The sequence below is a fragment of the Protomyctophum parallelum genome (assembly GCF_964188405.1).
Source record: "Protomyctophum parallelum genome assembly, chromosome: 22".
In the NCBI taxonomy this organism is placed as follows: Eukaryota; Metazoa; Chordata; class Actinopteri; order Myctophiformes; family Myctophidae; genus Protomyctophum; species Protomyctophum parallelum.
Genome location: NC_139714.1, coordinates 5,144,166 through 5,168,750, shown reverse-complemented (window position 1 = coordinate 5,168,750; position 24,585 = coordinate 5,144,166). Strand labels below are relative to the sequence as shown.

Here is a 24,585-nt window from a genome sequence, read left to right as displayed (position 1 = left end):
GTATTACTTGGACTTTTAGAATAGAAAATAGCCAATCTACCAGCTTGTAGATCAGCTATTCTCGACATTAGGGTTACGGTTAGAAGAACATTGGCATTCTAAAATATTGATGTCCTCACTAGTGTGTGCGTGCGTGCATGCATGCATGCGTGCGTGCGCACACGTGTATGTGTGCGTGTCTGCACCACCTGCTTGTGTCAGAAGTGATCCACAGTGAGTTCTGACAGAGGACGCAAGGCTCAACTATACTTTCATCTGGTGATGGCTGACAGACCAATGGATGACCTCATGAATTTATTATTACCGTCATGTATACACACACCAGGTACGATAGCCGGAGTGACTCAGACACAGGTGTAGTCTTGCAGAATTAGGATTGAGTGGGAAAAGCTCCAGCTGATGTGTAGTGTATTATAGTACAGTATGTCCTCTTTGGGGGCCAAAAACATAAATAAACTGAAATTAAGAAAGAATGCCCTTGAGTCTTATAGGAATTCTCAAATGTTTGTTATTGTTATCTGTATGGAAACTTCCCATCAATTTGTGGGCCAAGGCCCACTGGTGTCGCCCCTGGCCCCTGGTGTGGCTATTATGATGGCAGACCCCTGAACAGTGGATGCAGTCCCCTTAATTGCCTCATAGTTGTCTAGCTAGCTAACAGATTTCAGTCTTTACTCATTACAGCTGAGTTGAGGTGATTGGGGAGAGTCATATAGAGTTAAATATAATCTAGAGGGCGGACGAGGAGTGACAGCCCCGCCCCCTCCTGCTATTCATCTCAACGGAAGTTGCACAGTGGCGTTTTGAAGCACCCGGAAGACTGCCGAAAGTACCATTATAACTCTATGTCTCGAGCGAACGGAAGTTGAGATCAGCGTTGATGCACATGACGTCACTGAACGTCCGTCCACCTCCATAAACGTCCCTGAACGAGTGAACGTACTGCAGTGCCAGCTTTGGCCAGTAGGGTAGCGGCGGCTTCAACGTTGGCCAGCCGTTCTGGGGGCTTGTGGAGAGTATAAAGACATTGCTTATTGACTCCATTTAATTCCAAGCAGATTCTTCTTCTGGCCTGACCATTTTTGTGTTGTGTTTGTGTTATTCAGTATTTAAGTCCGACGTAATTTTGTAGTGCTACGTTACGTCCGGGTCCAAGTGGCACCAGCTCCCGTCCGCATCTCATTGTAAATTGAATATCTAAATGCGTGAATCTTTTTACAGTGACGTTATTTTTCAGAAAGGAAGCCATTGAGGGTTAAAATGGGTCTTAATGCTTCCAACTCGAGTGGAAATATTAATGTTTTGTACAAGTGTCCATGACAACAAAAATATATGATGTGGAGACAAAGACTATTATTATCATTATTATTGAAGGTGGCAACAGTCCATTTGATCGGTAAAATATTTCTGGGGTATATTTAGAATGTGTGCAGGCTTGAGTATGTTGAATCTAGTTTGCATTATGAGGATTTATTTGACACAATAAAATAAAATGGCGATAGTATTCCATGTGGGACAGACGGCCTGTCACTGTCAGATTTGGGAGAGCAGCGCAGCTTTGTTGTTGCGAGGAAAGCGGTAAAATTAGACTTTCGTGGTTGTTTTCGTCTCAGATTTAGTCCGACGGAGCGTCACAGTATAACTCCATGGGGACACAAAAGCGACACAAAAGTAGGACCCGGAAGTATCTCAGGAGGGGGCGCTCACGTCACAGCTAAAATACTGAATACTTTTGTATTCCCATTTGTCCTGTGCTATAGGCTATAGGGAAATACATGGCAATGACCAGAATCAAAGAAATAAGGCAATAAACAAACATAAATAAATGTATGAAGTGTGAATAAGTCAGCCAGCCATGTCTGCAGTGTGTGTGTGTGCCGACAGCAACACATTCTATTATTAACTATTTTAGATGAGGACCCCCTGGAACCCTCCCTCTCAAGGAGCCCTGGGGTGTCCTCCATGTTGCAAGGTGGTTGAGCCAATCTGTGATCCTATATTCTGCTGTGTACCGTCCTTTTCCCCTATCTAATTAAAAATAAAACTCTGTTCCACTCTACATGCAGCGGGTTGAAGATTAAATGAAGGTATCAAACGAACTCCTTCCTTATAATTCAATATTCACCATTTGTACAACACCCTGCTAGACAAATTGTTCGCTTTAATGAGTTTCCAGCTGGCCAGACATTATAGAGCCTTTTTTTTTTCATTGCAAGCATTGAGTAATATTTTTCTCCCCAAAATGGTGCATGCTTCTGGTTTTGATATTGCCCCTCTGGTCATATATTTTTCATGACCGGTGGGATGGGTTTTATCCCTGCTATGTTTTATCCTTTTGAGAAATGTCGACAACCGCTTATCTGGAGTCTGGTCGCATGGGAAACAGTTTCAGCAGAGAGCCCCAGACTTGCCTTTCCTGAGCAACATTGGCCACTTCCCCCTGGGGGGTCCTGAGGCGTTCCCAGATGTAGAGATGCAACATATAGCCTTAGTCACGATCACACCAAAGTTTAATTCTACTTATGTGAGGGTGGATTCTGCCAATGCTTTTCAATGGGAATGGGAGTTTTTTTTTTTATCCCGATATTCCCATTGAACCTCGTAACATGGAGGACACCCCCAGGGATCCTTGTTTCCAAGTGGTCCTCATCTAAATTAGTTAACTCATTGCCCGCCATCTAGTGGTGGGTTAGTACGGAGCCCCGGATTGGCCATTGCGGAGGGCTGACCTGTTCTGACATTCCATATGTTGATCTGACCTCATCAAACCCGGTACACTCAAGACACGCTCCATATATGGCCAGTACAGAATTCATTCCATATGTTGATCTGACCCCCCATGCCAAAGCACCAGTGCTTGCCCAGCAGTCTGCCGTCACCCAGGCGGATGCGTGCATGCGACCTCAGGGTGTCTTCCGCAAGCACGGGAGCAGCGCATGTTCGCCAACCTTAATGCATGGTCGGACTAACGGGAGGTCGAACCAATGGGCAGCCCCTGATTATATAGCCTTGTCAAATTAACCAGATGAATATAGATGTGATGGCAACCAACCACTGACTCGCAGTTGCTCTTTGTAGCTACAGTGCCACTTAAAAATGGTGCATTTATCCAAAGTGCTTTACAATGTGCATTTACAATCACCCATTCACACACACGCATAGACGATGGAGGAAACCATGCAAAGCACCAGCCTGCTCATCAGGAGCAGTTGGGGGTCCAGTGTCTTATCTCAACCTTCCTATTCCTATATGTAGCTGCTCGCCTTGTCACCCCAGTCGCTTTTGCTGGCAAAACGTTGAACAACAAACACGCAGTTCCTTTTACAGGCAGAAGAAAAATCTACGATCTGAAACTGAAAGTGAATTAAGCGGTGATACAGGAGCACGGAGGACAGGACAGCCCCACTATCTCTTCCTCTCCTGTCAGCGCGGAGCAGCTTTTCATTTAGCCTGCGGGCCAGCACTTCTGAAGAGGAGATAAAGCTGCTTCTCCTCTGTACCCCACAGAGTGATATCTACACTATGGAATCCACCCATCCCATCTTCCACCACACACACTGCATGGACACTGTGACCGTGTGTTTGGTTTGGTGGCTTTAGTATTGTGGTAGGCTATATTGTGTGTATAACGTGTGTAGGGAAGACTTGTATACTACCGTACACTGTTCATTATTGATGGTGCTTTTTGTGTAGTTCCCTTTGTATTCCCTTGCTCTATATATCTGAGGAGAGTGTGGACATCTGACATGGGAGATTAGCTCAAGAGGTTGACTGTTCGTTGGCTGTTCGTGGGTACAGTGGAGTCCGCACTGCTGTACGCGAGGCTGAGACATGCATGGACACAGTACACTATAGTACAGTATGAAAGGCACTTGAATGATGTCTAGACAAGAATGTCACATGGATGGACCACATCAGAAATGTGGACTCTATACATTTCTGATGTGGTCAATCCATGTGACACCAAGTGCCATTGTGGTACTTGGCATTTAGCAGGTCTACGCTCTTCTTACCTACCGACTTACAATAAGCAAGGTAATGACATAGGCCTATAGGTAAACAGATCTAAATAACATTTTAATATTGTGCTCAAGAAAAACAAGCCGAAGTAGCAAACACATGAGAACAAATTGCTTCACAGTATGTACAATGGGTACATTTCAAACGAAAGCACCAATAAGGGCTTGTGTGGGGGGAAAATAAGGGCTTGTGTGGAGGGCCAATAAGGGCTTGTGTGGAGGGCCAATAAGGGCTTGTGTGGGGGGGGGCAATAAGGGCTTGTGTGGAGGGCCAATAAGGGCTTGTGTGGAGGGCCAATAAGGGCTTGTGTGGAGGGCCAATAAGGGCTTGTGTGGGGGGGCAATAAGGGCTTGTGTGGAGGGCCAATAAGGGCTTGTGTGGGGGGGGGGGGCAATAAGGGCTTGTGTGGAGGGGCAATAAGGGCTTGTGTGGAGGGCCAATAAGGGCTTGTGTGGAGGGCCAATAAGGGCTTGTGTGGAGGGCCAATAAGGGCTTGTGTGGGGGGGGGGCAATAAGGGCTTGTGTGGGGGGGGCAATAAGGGCTTGTGTGGAGGGCCAATAAGGGCTTGTGTGGAGGGCCAATAAGGGCTTGTGTGGAGGGCCAATAAGGGCTTGTGTGGAGGGCCAATAAGGGCTTGTGTGGGGGGGGCAATAAGGGCTTGTGTGGAGGGCCAATAAGGGCTTGTGTGGAGGGCCAATAAGGGCTTGTGTGGGGGGCCAATAAGGGCTTGTGTGAAGGGCCAATAAGGGCTTGTGTGGAGGGCCAATAAGGGCTTGTGTGGGGGGCCAATAAGGGCTTGTGTGGAGGGCCAATAAGGGCTTGTGTGGGGGGCAAATAAGGACTTGTGTGGGGGTCCAATTAATTATGTTTATTAATGTATTAAAATGTCTACTGAAAACAGCAGTATAGGCCTGAAGTGGTTAATGTTTTTTTGTAATAACAATAACATGGGTATGGAGGGCAGTAATTCAGGGGTCCCAAGTTGGTGTTGGCTAGTTCGCACTCTCGCATTGCACCATATTCCCGGCTGCCCGCACATGTGTTTTTGTATGGATAGATAGACAATGTTTTTATTTTGTTCATCCCTGTTTCTAAATATAGCCTTCATACAAGTGTGTGTGTGTGTGTGCGTGCGTGTGTGTAATCCATGCTTCTGTTCACACACACAGACAGACACGTCTTGTTCTGAAGTGTGGCGTCTCCCCGTCTCTCTCCCTGGCATCCACCAGTGAACAGTTGTCAGCCTCAGCGGGGGTCTGTGTGTGTCACCGGCCATGGGGAAGGATATAAGGCGTGAAAGTGTTTGTGTGTGTGTGTGTGTGTGTGTGTGTGTGCATGTGTGTTCTTGTATTACTACAATATAGGCCTACTTGTGGGGGTCCTAATTCCCCCCAAATGTGCAGAGTTGGCTTTAGGCCCTCCCAAAGTGTTTGTTTGTTGTTCAACGTTTTGCCAGCAAAAGCGACTGGGGTGACAAGTGGCTCATAGTGTGTGTGTGCGTGCGTGTGTGCGTGTGTGCGTGCGTGCGTGCGTGCGTGTATGTTTGTGAGGCATATGTATGTAGGCTGTGTGTTTGTGTTTACACTTCTCTGCTTGTTTGAGCTCTGCTGTGTGTGTGTGTGTGTGTGTGTGTGCGAGTGCTTGCGTGTGTGCGTGTGTGTTTACAACCATGTGTGCACTGTGCACATTTGAGTCAATGAAACATGCAGTTGGGGGCCCACAATGCATCTGTGCCCAGTGTGACAATTTTGGTACCGCTTGATCCACAAGCGCATTCCATTCCTGTTGCTCAACAGTCAACAGTGTCCAACAGTGTCCTGACTCCTGTGAACAAAATAATAGATCTACAAGCTCATGCAGTCAGTGCCACAAAGAGAGGCATTGTGAGCTTATGGATCTGCCTTTTCCTTCCTTTGCCTTTTTCTACTTCTTGCTTTACGCGGAAGAATGATCAGCTGAGCAGCTCTATTTAACTGAGTTGTTTTATTGAGGCGTTAGTATTCTGGTCAGCTCGGTGGTGAATAGCTGCCACCTTCTGGTGAGCTTTAGAATTGCGATGATATGGCCACTAGCATTAATTAGCCTAGTAGATGATTTCAATGTTTTGTGCGTGCAGTAATAAAGGGAGGTGCCGGGGTGGGGACTTTATCAACACTGCTTTGGGAGGGGTGGGATGGGGGGGTTATAAGTGTTATTGAACATTTTTGATACATTACTATTAATGGGTAGGGGGGTGTAATAATAATAATAAATAACTGCCGTCACACATTTCACAAATGCAATGGCATACGCGTGTGTGTCACAGTGTGTGTGTGTGTGTGTGTGTGTGTGTGTGTGTGTGTGTGTGTGTGTGTGTGTGTGTGTGTGTGTCAAAATAAGTATAATATAGTGTGTTTCCACTTTCCAGACAGCAGCATCACAGCAACGGATAGCCATAGGCTTGTAAACACTAATAGAATTGTTGTTTTGTATCGAGGACTGCCTACAGCAATATATCACTGCTTAACAAATCCACGGTCTACTGTAGGCTACAACACACGCCCCCCCCCCCCCCCCCCCCCCCCGAACACACACACACAAACAAACACCTGAGTTGAATTGTGCGCCAGTGTCAAACACCCAAAATAGCTGATCTACAAGCTCAAAACATGCAGTGGTTGTGAGCTTGTATATTGGCTATTTTGGGTGTGTGACAGCAGCACACAAATAAGTGTAAATCAAGCTTTTTACTGTCAGAATAGTTGAAACCATTTGTATTACTGACCTCTTTTAGCAACAAAAACAACATAGTTCACTGTCCTGAAGTAGGGCACCATTAGCCGCAATTTGCAACTCTAGATTTTTTTACAATGGGTTGAATCTAGAGTTGCAACAAGCGCATCCACTTCCTATTCATCATTTTGTATTTTTGCAACGTGCCGTAAAACAAGATGTGAGGGGGAGCGCTTGTTTAATAGAATCTTACCTGCGCAGGTAAGACACCCAAAGAAGAGGCCGACGCAGTGCGACGCCCCATCACGCACAGCCTTCTATTAAACAAGCGCTCCCCCTCACATCTTGTTTTACGGCACATTGCAAAAATACAAAATGGCTGGCTCGGAATGTCACTCTTGGAATATTTTGGACAGAAAGTAGCTCATAACATGTCTACGGGGGATTTTTATGAAAAACAAGCTCGGCAGATTGGAAGAGGATAATTCAAGCTTGGACTGCAGCTGCAATGTTGGTGAGTTTAACCTCATTTAAGACAAGCAGATCACAAACCAAAAATGATGAATAGGAAGTGGATGGAGCTTGTTGCAACTCTAGATTCAACCCATTGTAAAACAATCTAGAGTTGCAAATTGCGGCTAGGGCACCATATGCTCTGAAACTACTGCCTTCAACCCGCTAACACTAAACTCCCTCAACAGTAGGCCTAGCTACCAAGTCAGCAACAAGCGAAATTCACTCTAAAGCTAAAACAAAGTGACACCTTATTACGCCTGACGCCAGGCCTTGAGGTGGGGATTCTGTTTTCCACCTTGTCTGTGTTCCTGACTGTGAGCAGCTAATCTCAGCCACCATTTGACCGATAGGAGTCAAATGTTGCATGCACACTCCCAGTTGGCCATGGAATAACTACCATGTTAGGGGTGCCCTATAATAGTCATCATACAGAGGGATTCAAGTGATCGGTCTGGGAGGATTGTAACATATTGGACAATTGGTCATAGTAACAAGCAAACAGAATGGCTTTCCCACATGCCCAACAATAATTAGGTTGTTCCAAATGGATCCAATGTAGTCGCAATCTCTTGTTCCAAAGTTGCAAAAATAGCAGATCTACTGTACAATCTTACAATGCATTGTAATCTTGGAACCCAATCAACCCATCCGGTAAAGAAAAAAGGGGAAAGATATATAGTTTTTGCCTCTGGGGGCACCAACTCGTTTTGGCTCCACACTTTTCATAGTACATTTCCTCCCGGGTGCTTCTGTGTTTATTCCTACTAACAACAACACTATATGTTTAGGGCAGTGGTGCTGACATATCCTGCTGAACACAGAATCTGAAAGAAATGCTTCTACCCGATAACATGTCATGTATTCACTCAATACAGTACTAGGCTACTTTCCACCACTGACAGTTGCTAACCAATAGGACGTAGCACCCACCTCTACCAGCCCCCTCCTCATCCTCTTCCTCTCTGTGATATCTACCTCCCCCATCCCGCTCCCCGGGGCACACGCGGTAGCTAAAATGGATGGAGAGATTAGCATCACCTAACGAGTGCTCTGTGTTCCCAAGATGCCAAGAGGCGTGTTTCCGTTTCTGATCACGCCTGTAAATATACAGCCGTGTCCGCCGGCTGTATGTACACAGAGTGCATATTTAAGAGCATTATTATTATTTGTCTATTATTTAGCCTCTGTCTTCCAAACGAGATACAAGATGTGTGGTTTTGCATCGAGGAGATGATGACTCTATATTTTATTCAAATTGAGGGACATGCATAAACATGTAAAAGATTATACATGGAACATGCCCTTCCATTTCTGTGGAAAAGTTTACACCCCTTTAGTTGTACTGACAACAGGATACTGGCCAGGATACTGAATCGTAGATGTCCAACATTGCAGAATGCAATACAAGGAAGAACATACTGTAATTCACAATGACTTATTGCACTTTATTTTGTTCTATATCCACTGTTGTAGGGTTGCAGAGCTGCTCTGCAGTGTCATACAGCAAAACAAAACAGGGAAATGAATCGTCTGTGGCCTGTTCTGACTCGTAAATCACATTAGCACAGAAAAACAAACGAATTAAGCCAATTACTGGCAGAACAGAAGGTGCTTCATCACAATTCTTTCACGTTCGATTTTCATTCATTCTGCTTCATCAAGCAGTGTCAATGTGTCTGTTTCTGAACAAAAAGGCCAGGGTTGGATGTGCTGTAGAGGGGGATCATCCTCCTGTTCATTGGATACAATTCCCACCACCTTTCTCAAAGAGGTCTTAGACAGTGTGATTGGAGATATCCTAAAAATTGTAAACAGCTCGCTACAATCAGGCGTCTTCCCAGACTCACTGAAGACTGCTGTAGTTAAGCCCCTTCTCAAGAAACACAATCTTGATCCCTCTGTTTTGGGTAACTATCGACCCATTTCAAATCTACCCTTTCTGGGCAAGGTTTTAGAAAAATGCATCTAAGAAAACAACTGACAGATTACAACTTGTCCAAAATGCAGCAGCCAGAGTTTTAACTAGAACCAAGATGAGAGAACATATTACTCCAGTTTTGGCATCACTGCACTGGCTTCCGGTTGTTTTTAGGATTGATTTTAAAATTATTTTACTTGTCTATAAAGCTCTCAATGGTCTCGCACCTTCCTACCTACATGACTGCCTGCCTAAATATGTCCCAAACCGCCCCCTAAGGTCTTCCACTGCTGGCCTGCTCGCTTTGCCTAAAAAAATGGCAACTAAAAAATACGGGGAAGCAGCTTTTTGCTTCTACAGGCCGTCGGCATGGAACAAGCTCCCACTGTACCTTCGTCAGGCAGCCTCTGTAGACATTTTTAAATCTCAGCTCAAGACCCACTTCTACAACATTGCTTTTAATTGATCTTTTATTTTTTATTTTTTTTGTTATTCATGTCCTCACTGTATTGCATTACTGCTTGTTTTTTGTCGTTGACTTGCTTTTCTTTTATTCTCCATTGTTCTGTAAAGCACTTTGAGCTGCATTTCATGTCATGAAAGGTGCTATACAAATAAAGTTTTATTATTATTATTATTTTATCCCTGCTTCTGGTCAGACTAAAATTAAATTGATTAAATACATGCATTTCTTTAAGGGAAATGTATCCACTGGGCTTTCTAGAGGTCAACGAAACGCCTGCGGTCTCCGAGGCTACTTGTACTCAGTGGTTCTCAAAGTGTGGTATGGGGAACCACGGGGGTCAGCTTAACCTAACCCATATGTTGGCTAATGTGAAAATAGCTCACAAACGTGACGAGTTGCATATACTCAGTATGCCGAGTATACTCAAGCACAAATAAATAATTATAATTAATAACACTTCCATTCCCATGTCACTGCCAAGTATGAGTTTAGCTAGAAGATATTTGCTTCGGCTCTTGGCCCAGAAAGTAACAGTGTGACTGTGAGGAGGACTCACATCTATAGTGCACCAGGACATTGTACCACAGCAGCATGCATATGCTGCTGTGGTACATGTGTATGTATATATATATATATTATTTTATTTTTCTTGCATTATTTTACTACTATTTTGTTTGTTTAACCTGATTGTTTTATATTGTGTCACTGTTCACCACTTTGTAACCTTGTTTCGAAAGGTGCTTTATAAATAAAATGTACTTACTTACTTACTATATATTCAGGCAGTGGTGGAAGAAGTACTGTTAAGAGTATCAATACTGCAATGAAGGTCATATACTCTGGCCTGTTTTTAAGTAAAAGTCCTACATTCAAAATGTACTTGAGTAAAGGTACAAATTGGTATCAAAATATATAGTACCACAAAAATATAATATATAATGTACCAAGTGTTGGTAATGTGTAGAATGTCCCGTTTCACAAGTTCAAAATGTAAACAAATCTTGATTTGGTTAATGTATGTTTTGTAATGATAAAAATTCATCAAAATCTACAAAAACATTACAGAGTTACAGACCTGCTACTCCTCAAGGACCCCTGGGGTCCCTGGTCCTCACATTCTGAACATCAGGCCTACAGTATACTTAAGTCTGGAGATAATATTTGTCCCTTAATACAGTAGTTCAAGGACAATATGTCATGGGGCTCTCCAAGCGAGAACCAAGCCATGGACAGTAAGGGTGGTCCCAAGATGGAAAGGGCCGGGACTTGAAAAATGGCATTCTACACCTACCACCAGGTAATTTAGTTTCAACCGAGGTATGAGACCGCAGAAAGGCCAGATCGATCACAGGCCGACGTGCTTGCACGGCAAACACTAGGGGCAAACGCCAACATTATTGATGGCATTGTTTGTGACCAGACGATGGGTTTATCTCCACGGTGTGGCATTCACTGTTCCTGCTGCAATGTAGTATTTCTTTTATTGCTCTATAAATGTGGAACCTGGTTGAGCGGGGAGGCCCGTGGGAACGAACAGACACCCCGGCTGCGGCACAAGATGCATGTTGTCGACGCGGAGCACATTCTGATTGTTTTCCTGCGGTGCTCTCTCAACAAAAGACACACATGCATGCTAGCCGGGGGGCCGCAGGCTCATTATGCTTTAGGTAGCATGGTTAGCAGGGTTTCCATGACTCTGAAACATTAGTTTTACACGAAAAACACTCCTTAGCCCCTAAATTCAGCCATAGCCACTTGCCCAAATGAGCTGACATCACATTTGTGATGGCGGCTAAAGCCGTTCTTAACCCAAGGAGGGTTATTCGTGCAAAACTAATGCTTGGAATGGATTCAGAATCATGAAAAAACCCTAGTTTGACATGTTACATGCTACTTAAACATGATGAAATTTGGAAAATGTTGCCTTATATTGGTTGTCTATGGTGGTCTCAAATTTTGGGTAACTGGCTCCTCGACTATGCATAAACCCTCCCAGAGGGGTCTGCAGTCTACTCACTCGTGGGGATTTGCAGGGACAAGTTGTAGGAAATCAGACGTTCTATAATTACTGCTGTGGCCAAAATATGCCCCACGGCCAAACTATACTAAGGTGTGGGCTATCAATCAGTAAAGTGTTTGTTTCATAAAAATCCACCATAGACATTTTATGAGCTACTTCCTGTCAATAAATTGAATATCATTCAATGGCCCATGCGTACCACCTGTTTTGAATGTGCACAGTGCAGCAGGAGGTTGCTTTACTCATAACGAGCACTTCCATACTCTAATACTTAGAAAATAATCATCTGCAAGGAATTTATTGACAGGAAGTAGCCCATAACATGTCTACGGTGGATTTTTATTAAACAAAAACTTTACATTGAAAGAGGATAATTCAAGCTTTCCCTACAGCTGCAATGTTGGTGATTGACGTTTTTCTGTTTGGATGAATGGGCCGTCTATGGGAAGTTGCACCTAGGCATCACCTTGCTGGCAAAATGGCTGCGGTCTGAATATGGCAAATTGGCATCGAAATGTGCCCCCACATGCTCACCTCCTAGCTTAGTTCCACTAGAAACTATGTTCTTATGTAAATACATCTGTACTAAATCAGTGGTTCTCAACAGTATTGCAAGAAGGGCCCCTAATAAATGGCAACACTACACCCTGCTCCAGAAGAGGTAAAATGTATGACTCCTCAACCTTTTGGCCACTTGGTGGCTTCATTGTAGACGTTAGTGATTTAATCAGTCATCGTCACAAAAGCTGACAAGTGTTCTACAATCTACACCAGTGGCTATCGACTGGTGTGCCGTGAGACAAGTCCTGGTGTGCCATTAAATTGTGGCAGGCACACATTATACAGGTCCATGTCTCTGACTCAATACAAATTAATTTACGGCAGTTATCAAACAAACCTGGGCTTCCATAACAGTGCCACAGGCTGATCACCTCCATGCCACACGCGATTGATGAAATGTTAAAAAGTAGCCCAGAGTATTGACGGCATACATTAATTCAGATGGTCAACATTTCGTTTAAAAATATACATTTTGTGGTCTCGTAAAATATTCTAATTTGTTGATAGGATTCAGATTTTCATGAGCAATACGCCATAAAGATAAACAAAAAAGGTTTTAGATACTTTACACACAATGAATTGAGAATATATGAAAGTTTCACTATTCCAATTAATTGAGATGGACCTGTATATTGCTATTAAATACTGTATACTACTATACAAAATGTTATGATTTGATGCCCAGCTTTCAGAGTGTATGAGCACAAACATTGGCTTGTGATGGCTGATCACCCCATAGCAATGCTTTGATTGGCTGAGCAAAGTACATATTTAAGTGAGGGCAGAAAGACACCAAAAGTGATTGGCCAGAAAAACATTGTTACATTATCTAGCAGTACATGTCCCCAATACAATGGCAATACTTGTGAGCAGTCTGCAGCTTGACTTTCAGACGATTAGATTCTCCACCTAGGCAGAGAGATCTGACAGTCTGGCTATTTGAGACTAGCTTAGACTAGACAAACAGAACATTACATATGTTCCAGGACTCTGAGTAATGATGCATGATGTGAAGAAATGGAACAAGTGTCATGCTTTACAGCAGCAAATGTTTATTTAAAGTTGTTCACGCCTCGCACTCGCAGTACTAAACACCACACACAGTATAGTTAGCAAGCTTCTAATGCTAAGTCTTCTGGGCTAACCTAATGTTACACAACACCTTGTCAAAAACTAACTCAATAATATTAACTTCTTACAATAATAAGGTACAAGATCAAACTATACAATGCTTAACTTATTAGTAACCGTTAACATTACAAACTCAAAATAGTACAGGAAAAACAAAACCGGTTAGCAAAAATGTTCAAAAGGACGCATGGATATTCACACAAATGTAATTATGTATTTACAACACAAAGGTCTGAATAATCTGTATAAATTAACTTAACAGTGACATTCTGGTAGGCTTGGATAAAATGCAGGAATGTTATTGAAACGTTACTGTACTATGAAAGAAATGGAACAGAAAACAAAGCCATTAAAATTCGCCCACGTCACTCCTCTTGTCTCGGAACTTGTTCCTAGCCTTGGTCCTCGCCTTGAACGCAGCTGAGTTGTAAAGATGCTATGAGGGCAGGAGAGAGTGACCACATAAAATATTACTCACTATTCACCCAATAATACAAATCCACCCTGGGAATAGGTATTGTGTGTGGTAATTGTCTTTGCATTCAATGCCATTGTACCAAATAAGAGCTTAAATTGTGTTTGTCAGATTTGTTTGAACTTAAGCTGTATGAAATACTTCCACTAATATTTTAGAAATAAGTCAACAATACAAATTACATTTGTTTTATGGACTAATTTACTTTTAATGTGTGGCACCCTGTGCCCCCCATAAAACAACTGGAACTACTTTATGTTTCACCAAAACCAGAGCAGAACTCAGGACCACAGGACTCAGGCAATTAATAAATACAGTTGAAACAACGATATTAAATGGCAAGTATTTCATACAGCTTAAGTTAACAAAATCTGAACTATCCCTTTAAAGCTCCCTTTGGCACAACCCCCCTTAAAAAAACGATAAACATTATCCCTTGAGCATTATCCACTTGCAAACAAAGCATCCCCATTCTGGGGGAATGAAAATAGGCGATCTACACACTCCCATGTCGCAGTTGCGTGAGCTTGTAGTTGGCCGATTTTCAGTGAAGAGATTTGATAACTAAGTATTAATTTACTAAGTATAGAGGGTTTTGGTGGTTAATAGTACCAAAACATGCAGGCTTTGAAATGGCTAGCCATTCTGTGCAGAGGAAGTGGAGGCGAGGAGAACGTACCCTTTCAAAGCGGGAGATCTTCATGGCTTTCAGCGTGGCCGAGTCCACCAGCATCGGTGGTCCCAGCTCAAACACATCTCTGATGAACTCATTGGCCTGGGAAGGAGAGGAATACACAAGAAATTCACAACAATTTTTTTTGGAGAAATATGTATGCATAATTGGGACACATACCATTTACATATACCTTGAAATGAATTTAAATTGGCATCGTCACAATCACAGAGTGCCGCGCTACGAGCTTGTAGATCTGCCATTTCTTTTAAATACTGAAAACTTTTTTAACTCAAAACTTTCTGGGAGGTCCCTGGAACAACATATTTTCAGATGGGGGTCGGCGGCCAATTACATATTATTTTTGGGGTCCTTGACATGAAATATTGAACACCACTGACAGAAACATAGGCATTTCAGAAAACTGTCGTGATTTAGATTTAAAAAATACATTTTTAAAATGTCACCGTCAGGCCTGATGAACGTATAAGATCCTGATGATTATGCAAAGTAAGCAGGATTATTTCTAATAATTGCCATCAGGCCATCATATGAACAGAGTCCCTGCTGTACCTGTAGGTGATAGTTCATCCCAGCGCCCACAAATTCTCTGAAGGCATCGTAGGTTCTCTTCCTGACCCAGCTGTCGATGGCCATGCGCTCCGCCCCAAAACGTATAGTCTCCGACTGGAACTGGCCTTCCTGTGGGTACATGACAGATACAGAGGGACATCTAGCAATATGGCCAAAATACATGTTTTATGTATTTTGTTCCATCAAAACATTTGCATTCATTGTTTTGCTTTCAAGTTCAATATTCTCAATTAGAAACTTTAAGCAAATCATTGAAAGTTTTGCACTTGACAAAATATCTGTCAAATAATCAGTAATTGGTGTAGGGCTGTCAAAAGGCATTGGTTGGGCTCTGATGAATATCAGGGAAATTCAACAACGCTAAATGACATTCGTTCACTCAAGACTAGTGTGCATATTGGCACTTTACTACTGCCGTAACTTTGATACATACTGTATAGTTCCTGAAGCAATTTACATCTTAATCAAGTTTGGCAGGCTCTTCTCCCTTGTGACTTTAATTGAGTCCGACAGAAGCATAAGCTTAACCCGCGCCTGTAAATTGGCATTTCATATTTCTTTGCAGAATCCATATTTCTAGATTTCCTGCCACACTGTATGTGTTAGAAACTGGAAGAGCATTATATAGCCATCCCGACCATAATAAAAACAAAAATCAGTGTTCCCACTAATGCTAGAAAAATAGAGGGGGGGGGGGGTTAACCACTTTCAACCTGGACCCCCTTGGACATTTCCAATAGAACGCAAGTATGTAACCCATTTAGATCTGCCATTCATCATCATCATCAGAGAAGTACAAAATGGGGATTACCGACATGGGGCAAACACTCTGAAAGGCATATCTACAAGCTCAACACATTGTTATGCATTGGGAGCTAGTAGGTCGGCTATTTTGAAATGAGGGAGCCGAGCATAGAGCTCCTCGGGGGCTCCAGTCAGCTAAATATATTTGTAGGGGTCAAGTGATCAAACACTGAAAATTAAATACGCTCACCTCCACGGCTTTAAGGACATCCCTGAACACAGAGCGCTGCTTTCTCTTGTCAGTCTTGGCTCTGTGTTTGTTGCAGTCTGTGGCCAGTGCGGTCAGCTTGTCACACAGTGTGTCCCAGTCAGTAAACTCAAATTCCTAGAGGATGGGGGCAGAGAAGAGACAGCTTTTAGCGTCAGCCTATTGCTTTTGATCACCATTAACTATTTAACAGTTTGCTTACGCTTGTACAATTATTGATTAATTTACCAACAAAAAAAAGGTTAAACATGAAGATACAAGGTTGCTGCCAGACAGTTACTATGTATGACCCAATGCTCCAGATTTCATATTTTGACAGGTTTTCAAATTGTGCGACTGTGTGTGCGCGTGCTCAAACTCACAGGGTTCATGTCTCTGGCCAGTTCAAACAGCAAGGCGATGGTCTCTCCAGCTGCGATCCTCATGTTGACGTCGTCACTCTCCAGCAGGCCAGGCAGTTTGTGCAGGTGTCTGCAAGACACAAACATACAACGCTCCTGTAAGACAGTGGTTCCCAGACTTCAACTCCAGGACCCTCAAATTGAAATGTATTTTCCCAAGCACCCCCACCTGAATTGTGCCAGGGACCCCCTCAGAACATTTTTAAACACTTCTGGTGCCTCCGAAAATTTCAGAATGAAAGGCGCCAAGCAGATGAGGGAAATTTTATTCTGAAAACACCCGCCAAAACCGGGAAGCGAAATCTTCCATTTATACATCACTAGCGCAAGTCTGATCTCTTTAGAAGCATTAATATTGTAAACGTGATGCAGCATAAATAAATTAGCCAAGAACATCCACGCTTTGATCCGCTGTGCGGATGCAGCGTAGATTCAGAGAAAATAGGGTTTAAAGCCAGGCCGTAAAAAAGTGAATGGGTGAGCACACGAAACAGGTCGGCATTGTGAGCTTGTAGATCAGCTATTTTCTGTGAGTGAAAACAGGAGGGGGCTAGTATAAAAATAGAGCATATTGCACATTATGCTTATTGTTTATTGCCAATTTGACATGACAATCACATTGTCATGTCAACATCCATTCCTGAAGATCTATAATACATAATAGGAGACTATGCACTCCTCGATTATTAGTTTAACCTAATAAGTAATCCATAGCACCATTGCCAAGAAAATAATGTATAGCTGCAGCCCCATGTGCGTCCCTAGGCCAGGCCTTACTTGTGGAGGATGTCGTTAAGCTGGCTGGCGGTGCAGATGGTAAGCAGCAGAGCCCAGGACAGCAGAGCGTTGGTGTGGAGCTGGCTGGTCGGAGGGCTCACTGAGGGACGAGTACCGTCCGCCCTCACATAGGAGCGGGTGAACAGATTCTCAAAGCACTCCATGGTCCCACACACATCCTGGAGGAAAAATTTACATGAAGGCATGCCTGAATGATGCTATTTATCCAGCACTTTACGAAGTGCTTCACAGACAAAGAAATGTATATAAAAAAAATATACTCTATATGCAATGCAGTCAAGAAATAGGAACAGACGCGACAATGAAAAGAACATCTAAGAGGCATATTCTTGTATATATATATTTTTTTAAAGACACTGGTAGCTAGTCTAATTTCCAGCCGAGTTTTTGCCACAAATGCTTGACATGACCTACATGACATGACTACTTCCATCTACGCCTTCTTCAGCCCATGTTCGAGGTTTGTGCATGGTGAGGATAAGCTCTTAAAAGCATTGTAGGGGTGTCCACACTCAGTCTCCGCATCCCCCTTTACATTTTTGGAAAAGACCAAGGTTTCAAAGCACTGGGAAGTGCTAGTGAACAAAAAGCAAATGAATCAACTGAAAAGACTTCTGGCCCGAACAGCCACAATGAACATATTTCAGCGATATGGCCTTTCGTCTTTAACAGGAGCTGGCCATTTTCCCAGTTCTATAAAGACTGAGGTTTCCCTGGGGTACCATTTATACTGTAAATATTAAGTTGGCAAACATGGCAGGATCAGAGTTGCCACTTATTTTTCTTGAGTCCATGGAATATAAACAACAGATAGGACAGCGAGAGGAAAGGACAATAAACTTACCAAGACGTCGTCTTCTGCAACCAGTGTGCACAGGCCCAAACTTGTGGCAACCTAGTAGGAAGGGAAAACAATATATATATATTATACATACATGCTTCTGTGTCTGATTACCGGTATATGGAATTCTTCTGCAAATTGGTCAATCATTGGTCTGTGGAACTAAGTGCATACACAGCAGTGTGCACCATCCATAACGTTATCCTTTTATTTTTAGCGTATATTCTTTTCAGTTAAATTTCATTAAAATGATCTTTTATGCCTAGTTCTTTAGTACTTAACCCATTCAGGCCTGACGTCGAAAAAAGAAGGAAAAAAAAACAATTTCCGGAAAGATTTGAGGCACATTTTAACGATTTTTCAAAAATAGCAGACTTACAAGTTCATAGCGCCTCGGTGGCGCGCTATGAGCTTGTAGATCTGCCATTTTTCAATAGCTAAATTATAACAATGTTTAAAACCCCAAAAGGGGTTCCCGCCAAAAATGGGTTAAATATTTTGTATGTCAAAAAGCTATACAAATAGCATGCCATGCCTTAGAGATATTGTTTAAAAAATGTGTTAAACAGGAACTCTAGGAGGAAAGTTCAGAGCAGTAGATGTAGCTGCTGACCGTTTGTCTGGCTTGGATGTTAGCCGAGCCGTCTGCCAGGATAGTTTTGAAGAGTGGCTTGAGACCCTTAAACACCTCCTCGCTCTCGATACCCGACCCCAACTGGATGCACAGGAGACAGGCCAGAGAAGCTGCTGCACGTTGCTCCTCACCTTTACCTGTTGGAGAGAGGCAGAAACTAATTGCTGGACCACCTACGTAGGACAGACGACAATTTGCTTACATAAAAGTCTTGGTTTATTGTCACCATGTTATAGTTAGCTGAAAACTTTTTTGCATAATGGACATGCATAGCCGATATTACACTAGATGACCAGAGCTGACTCCAAGTCTCAGCAATTCATTATTGTGTGAATACACCAGTGCTACAAATGACGGAGAAAATCTGCATCTCACATGAACTACATACCGTAGACTTGAGTACGTACCTTTCTTGAGGCAGCGCTCAATGCTGTCTGTGATGGTCATCCTCCTCTCGGTAATGAACTCGTACAGGATACGTGTGGCCATGGCAGTCTTCAGTCCATCTAGCGCCCCCTGTCTGGTTTTAGCACTGGGGGTGGAGAAATAAGAAAAATGCTCAGTATTGCTATTGTAGTGTCACAGATAAACAGGTTCTATTAATAACTGCAAAAATCAATGTTTTACACATGCTGTTTGAAAGCCATAAAAATTGATCCTCGACCCAATAATGGGTCCCGACCCACTGTTTCGGAAACTGTGATGCAATTAGAAACAGTGAAATGGCTTATCGGACCGTGAAATGTCACTGGAAGCCATCGTCCCCACCCCCACCCACAAGGGAGACCAATTAGCCACCGTGTGACTGACGTGTTTTGACGGTGTTGCCAGCACAGGAACAAGAACCTGGCCATGGTCGTTTGTCATTAGTTTTGTCTGCACGCAGTCACAATGTTCGGATACGGTCACATTACCACATCCCAAGCCAGTGGAAAAGTCCTACTGTTCTTTCCCATTGTACCGTTGCCACACTGATAAAACTGACATAAGAAATGGGGACACATGAAATATGAGCTCTATGAGACACGTGGTATTGGATAACTAGGGCTGATACCAGGCTAGAATATATACACACCAAAAAAGGGATCTACACCCCGGGCCCAATCCCACTCCGCTACGTGTTAAATATTAAAATATATAAATATGCATTAGATTCCATCGACTGAAGGTGGGCCCCTCCGGTTAGATAGTATATTTTCTATTGAGCGAACATGAGTATGTTCACGAGCGCCAGGTCAGGGTCGCGGCCTGAAAGGTTTGAGAACCCTTGCAGTATGTGGATGTACTCTAGTGCTTAGCTTCAAATTACGTCTTTAAATGACATTTTCTTCCTCAATGTCATTAGCATTTGTCAAATTAGTTACTCTTGAGTGTACCTCTATATCCCGTGTTGACAGCTAATCAATAGCAGCTGATTTTTATAGAACCCTCGAGGTCACATACAGCAGCAAAGGCAATAAATTAAATGTTGTGATATTAGCACACAGTAAACGCGTTCATTTATCCCTTTGTAACTACGGGTCCATTTGGTTATATTTATACACTCTTAAGAGTTAACACTCATGGTTTTACTGTGTAAATGTGTCTTCAGGGGCAGACTTGTGTCCATAATGTGACAATATCAGCAAACATACAAACAAAAAAGAAATCGTCTTTCTAATTTTAGTATTACCTCTTATCCACCGTGCTGTCTATGAACCCCTTCAGCTTGTACTGGAAGTCCTCCTGGGCCATATCCTCTGCTGCCTCCCCCCCTGAACACAAACACACATCAGATATACACAATATATTAAATTACTTTGAATTAGTATTCAGGGTGACTAAGCATAACAACTGCATACCTGCCAACCTTGCATGCACGCCTTCGCTCACAAGTGACCTGCATGCAAGACCATTCAAGTAGTAAGTCAATCCTCCAGTCATTTACTTTTAGACAGACTCTTCCACAAAGTCATGAAAACAGTGAACCTTGCCAGTTTTCATTTTTTAGCAAGACATAAAAATCCTTTCAGTACAGACTAAGCTGACTGACCCAATTTCGCTTTGCAATGCCACCATTGCACTAGTCTCGCGTAGCCAGACAACATTCCACAATCTCCGCATGCCATATAGCCTGGAACTACGCCTCCCGAAATCCGAGTAAGGAAGCTGCCATTTCCGTTCACGAAAATATATTTTAAAATATCTTTAAATTTTATTTTTTACATTTCCTTTTCTGCTAAGGAACAAGCTATATATGCTTAGATGTTTTCTATTTAGATTAGGATAAATTTTCACGACTGTAGAGACCAAACGGAAGTGGGGAGGAGGCTCCACTTCTGCTTTATATTTTACTCACGATTACTTTTCCATTGCTCCAGAGTCCAGACTGTATGACGGCAGCATTTGGAAATTGTGAGAGGAAACAGTCTGGCAACGCGAGACTACTGTTGCACAAGTGTAGATGGTGAGATCCATGCTGAAATGCCACTTTGCAGCCCTGACAGACACGCATATGCATGCACGCCTTTATAGAAGTGCATGGGCTTACTAGTTCCAGCATAGGACTAACGAGTACATACCAACACGTGTACACTACACACCCACCCACACTAGTACAAATTTAAGATTAAACAGCATTTACCAACATGCGTACACAGGGCTTGTCACGATCATAATTCATAAACAAACCTTTGTTTTGCCTTTTAAAACATCATGACAAAAAGCTTCAATATACAAAGAAATTATTGATAGGACTAGTACCAATAATCAAAATAATAATCGTATGCTTTAAAGTCTTATAACAATGGGGGAGTAGACGATCTACGAGCTCACAACAACGCACCGCATTGTGACATGATCCGACATATTGCAATTACGTGATTATGTAATCAGGCAGGACTACACATGTATACACACAGTACACCGCTGCATACCTTCGTCTGCCACACTTGCGGCGTCACTGAAGCTGCTGGTATGGCTGAGGGTCTCGATGGAGGCATCCTCGTCACTGAAAGGCTGCACAGCTCCGTGTGCCCCCCCTGAAGAAAGAAAATAAACTAAAAAATTATTTTTCAAAACACTTCCAAAATAGCAGATCTACAAGCTCGCAAATAAGCTATTTTTGCCATGGCCGTCATGCCGGGGCAATTCATGTGCAAAGATGTTAAGGTGGTTGCACACTGGACGTGTTTCGGAAAACAGACAACACGTCCAGTGTGCAGGGACCTTTAAACCCACTTAACTTGTACAAATGGAAGGCAATGGTTTAATTTGTTTAATTTGTAACTGAGTTACAGAACTGCAAGGGCCCATTTCCAACCACCTCAAGGAACGCCGAGTCCCTGGACACCACTACTTGAGACCTGCTGATCTAATCTAGAACAGCCAGGTCACAATGTTGCTGCAGACAGTGAAATCATTGTATGTACAGAACACTGACAGTGACACCAACTTCTTGGCAATTATAGCACGGCTATAACTGCCAAGACTATTTTTGAATTGATGTGCCACAGAATAAAGTATGGGTTAATTCCAGTCAAATCAGTCTCCCACGTGCTATTTGACAAGTTATATAACCAACCAGTGCCACCTGTCCCAACAGCCCACGCAAGGTGAGATAGCTTATCTTATCCTTGGCTGTACGTTCCACACCTCTGGGGAAACAAAACACTGTAATTATTACACTCCGTTCCTTCACCTGGGTCAAGGGCACCCTGGACTACAGTCTTCTGCTGACATGTGTAAGCCAAAAGCACAGTAACCCAGCAGAGTTGGATGGACAACAGCCAACCTCCACCTGTACAGCGGCCATGCAATTAAATAATTTAACTCCAAGAATGTACAAATGGATACATTGAACACTGAGGATGTGTAGTGCATTCCTGCATTTCTTATTTTGGAGATTACTTTAAAATAATATACATTAAACAGCCTTACATGATAAATACAATACAACATGGGTTACACACAGCCAGGCCACACATGGCACAACATTGTTGAACAATCATTTTGTCACATCCTGAATGTCACACAAAAGACAGATACTAGATTGTTCCGTTGGTTTGTTTGGGACACCAATCTTCAGCATTTATTTATTTTTCTGTCTTGATATTTCTGTGACAATTGTTAGCCATTTTATTCTCCAGTGTTAATTTTCTTTGTTGTTCTGCTTGTAGCCAATTATGATTATAATATCCATTTTGAAAATGTTGTCAACTGAACTGACTGGAATGTGGTGCTGAATCAGCTGAAAAGGCTACCATTATAAAATGCCAGTGTGATTTGACATGTGAAGAATTGTTGCTTTTTAACCAGTGAACGCCACTCTAGATTAACCTGAAATTATGGCCTGAATGTTGAATACCTCCCTTCCATTTCATTGCATTTATCATCATTATTGTTCATCTTCAGCCATGTAGATTCGTGACGCTGGCTAATAGACCGTATTGTCATGCGTTTGGAATGGGCATCATGTTGTTGACGTGGAACTTCAGGAGTCCAAAAACAAAAACAGCTGATCTCCGATCAGAACCGGCCGGGGCACCGCCTTATCTGGCTTCAATAAGCATGGCGTCCGAAAATAACCACTATTAACTAACCAACCTTTAACAAACAACCAGACCCATATTCAGACCGGAAGAAGTAGTAGATGTATGGCGCCATCCTGCCCATACCCGAACTCTATGGACATTACGCGCCACGTCTTCAGCCGGTTTAATAATAATGTATATTGTAATCGCTCAAACAAGAGTAGTTCACGTGTACACACATTTATTCCACAAACTCGACCGCAACGTCAAAGAGGAGCATGTTAGCGTTAGCTTTGCAGGCGTCGCGGTAATTATTAAACACGAGCAGACTACTTGCATCGTTTTAAACTAAAATAATCGTAGTTACCACAAAACAATAAGTTAACGTTCAAAATACGTTTAAGAAGTCCACCGCCGTGTTTGTCAAGCGACGGTGAATCATTTGTCTAATGTCACGGCAGCAGCCACCTGGGCTTTTTCCTGGTCCATCACAGGCCTGACCAGTTTCTTTCCATCTGTAGTTTCCATCTGTAGTTCTTTAAACAACCACTTTATGTTCGAGTCAATAGCCCCGGCATCACTCAGTGACTATAACTCCCATGATGCAACTGCCAATTCCAGTATCTAGGCCAAAACAACCCGGTCGCCTCGCCTGCTTGCTTACCCCTGTTCTTCTTCTTAGATCTCGGCATTTTTCCTTGCAGAATTTCTCAAATCTGGAAAAAGTGTGAAAATCAGCCAATACACGAGCAGCCTTTATTGTATTGTCTCAAATGTAAGTGTTCCCGCGGCACAGTGGACAGAAAGGAATTGAAAGCGATCCTGGAAAAAGAGTGTGGCGCGAGACGATACATTTTCCCTCATCAAACAGGGCTGCGTGTGCGGCTGCTCGCCGAGGATACTTATACTGACGGGGGCGGGTCACATGGGAGGTTTTCCCGGCAACTCTGGCCAATCAACGCGCCAGATACACGTACACAACGTGATGTAAACATGCTGCGTGCGTTTGGCACGTGATGACGACCACTGACGAGTGACGACACAGAGGAATGTCTTAAAAAATGCTTCTGTTCCCAAACAATGGCTGCACGTGAGTAAATGTAAAAAGGAGTTATTATTAAAAAAAACATATCTGGGGGGAAAAACATAAATATAAAATCCTAGAAATGTTTTATTCGTTAATTTAATTTCATTGTATAATTGCATTTAGTCAACAGCTCAACATAGGAAGGAAAGATGGGCTGCAGGGATGAAGAGGCCGCAGAGTGAGAGGGTGAGGTGCACTGAGTTCAGCTGAAGTC

The 24,585-nt window shown here is 42.9% G+C and overlaps 1 protein-coding gene across 1 annotated transcript; it reads right to left on the bottom strand.

Annotated features, from left to right (window-relative positions):
- Positions 1-13,246: 13,246 nt before the first annotated feature.
- ifrd1 (interferon-related developmental regulator 1) lies at positions 13,247-24,156 on the bottom strand. The gene is made up of 12 exons (XM_083757606.1): positions 23,949-24,156; positions 21,689-21,793; positions 20,446-20,527; positions 19,181-19,305; positions 18,753-18,910; positions 18,143-18,193; positions 17,278-17,456; positions 16,462-16,570; positions 16,082-16,216; positions 15,067-15,195; positions 14,500-14,595; positions 13,247-13,781 (listed from the first exon to the last, which is right to left on the bottom strand). The coding sequence occupies exons 1-12, from the start codon at positions 23,974-23,976 to the stop codon at positions 13,695-13,697; spliced, it is 1,284 nt and encodes a 427-aa protein (XP_083613732.1). The 5' UTR covers positions 23,977-24,156; the 3' UTR covers positions 13,247-13,694.
- Between the last annotated feature and the right edge of the window lie 429 nt (positions 24,157-24,585).

Bases quoted from the DNA above. Each gene is read 5' to 3' on its own strand.
- ifrd1 (XM_083757606.1), bottom strand. From the start codon at position 23,976: ATGCCGAGATCTAAGAAGAAGAACAGGG. The intron at 17,457-18,142 runs GTAAGTTTATTG...TTTTTCCTCCAG, and splicing joins TTGCAGAAGACGACGTCTTG to GATGTGTGTGGGACCATGGA. The intron at 16,217-16,461 runs GTGAGTTTGAGC...CCCATCCTCTAG, and splicing joins TGGCCAGAGACATGAACCCT to GAATTTGAGTTTACTGACTG.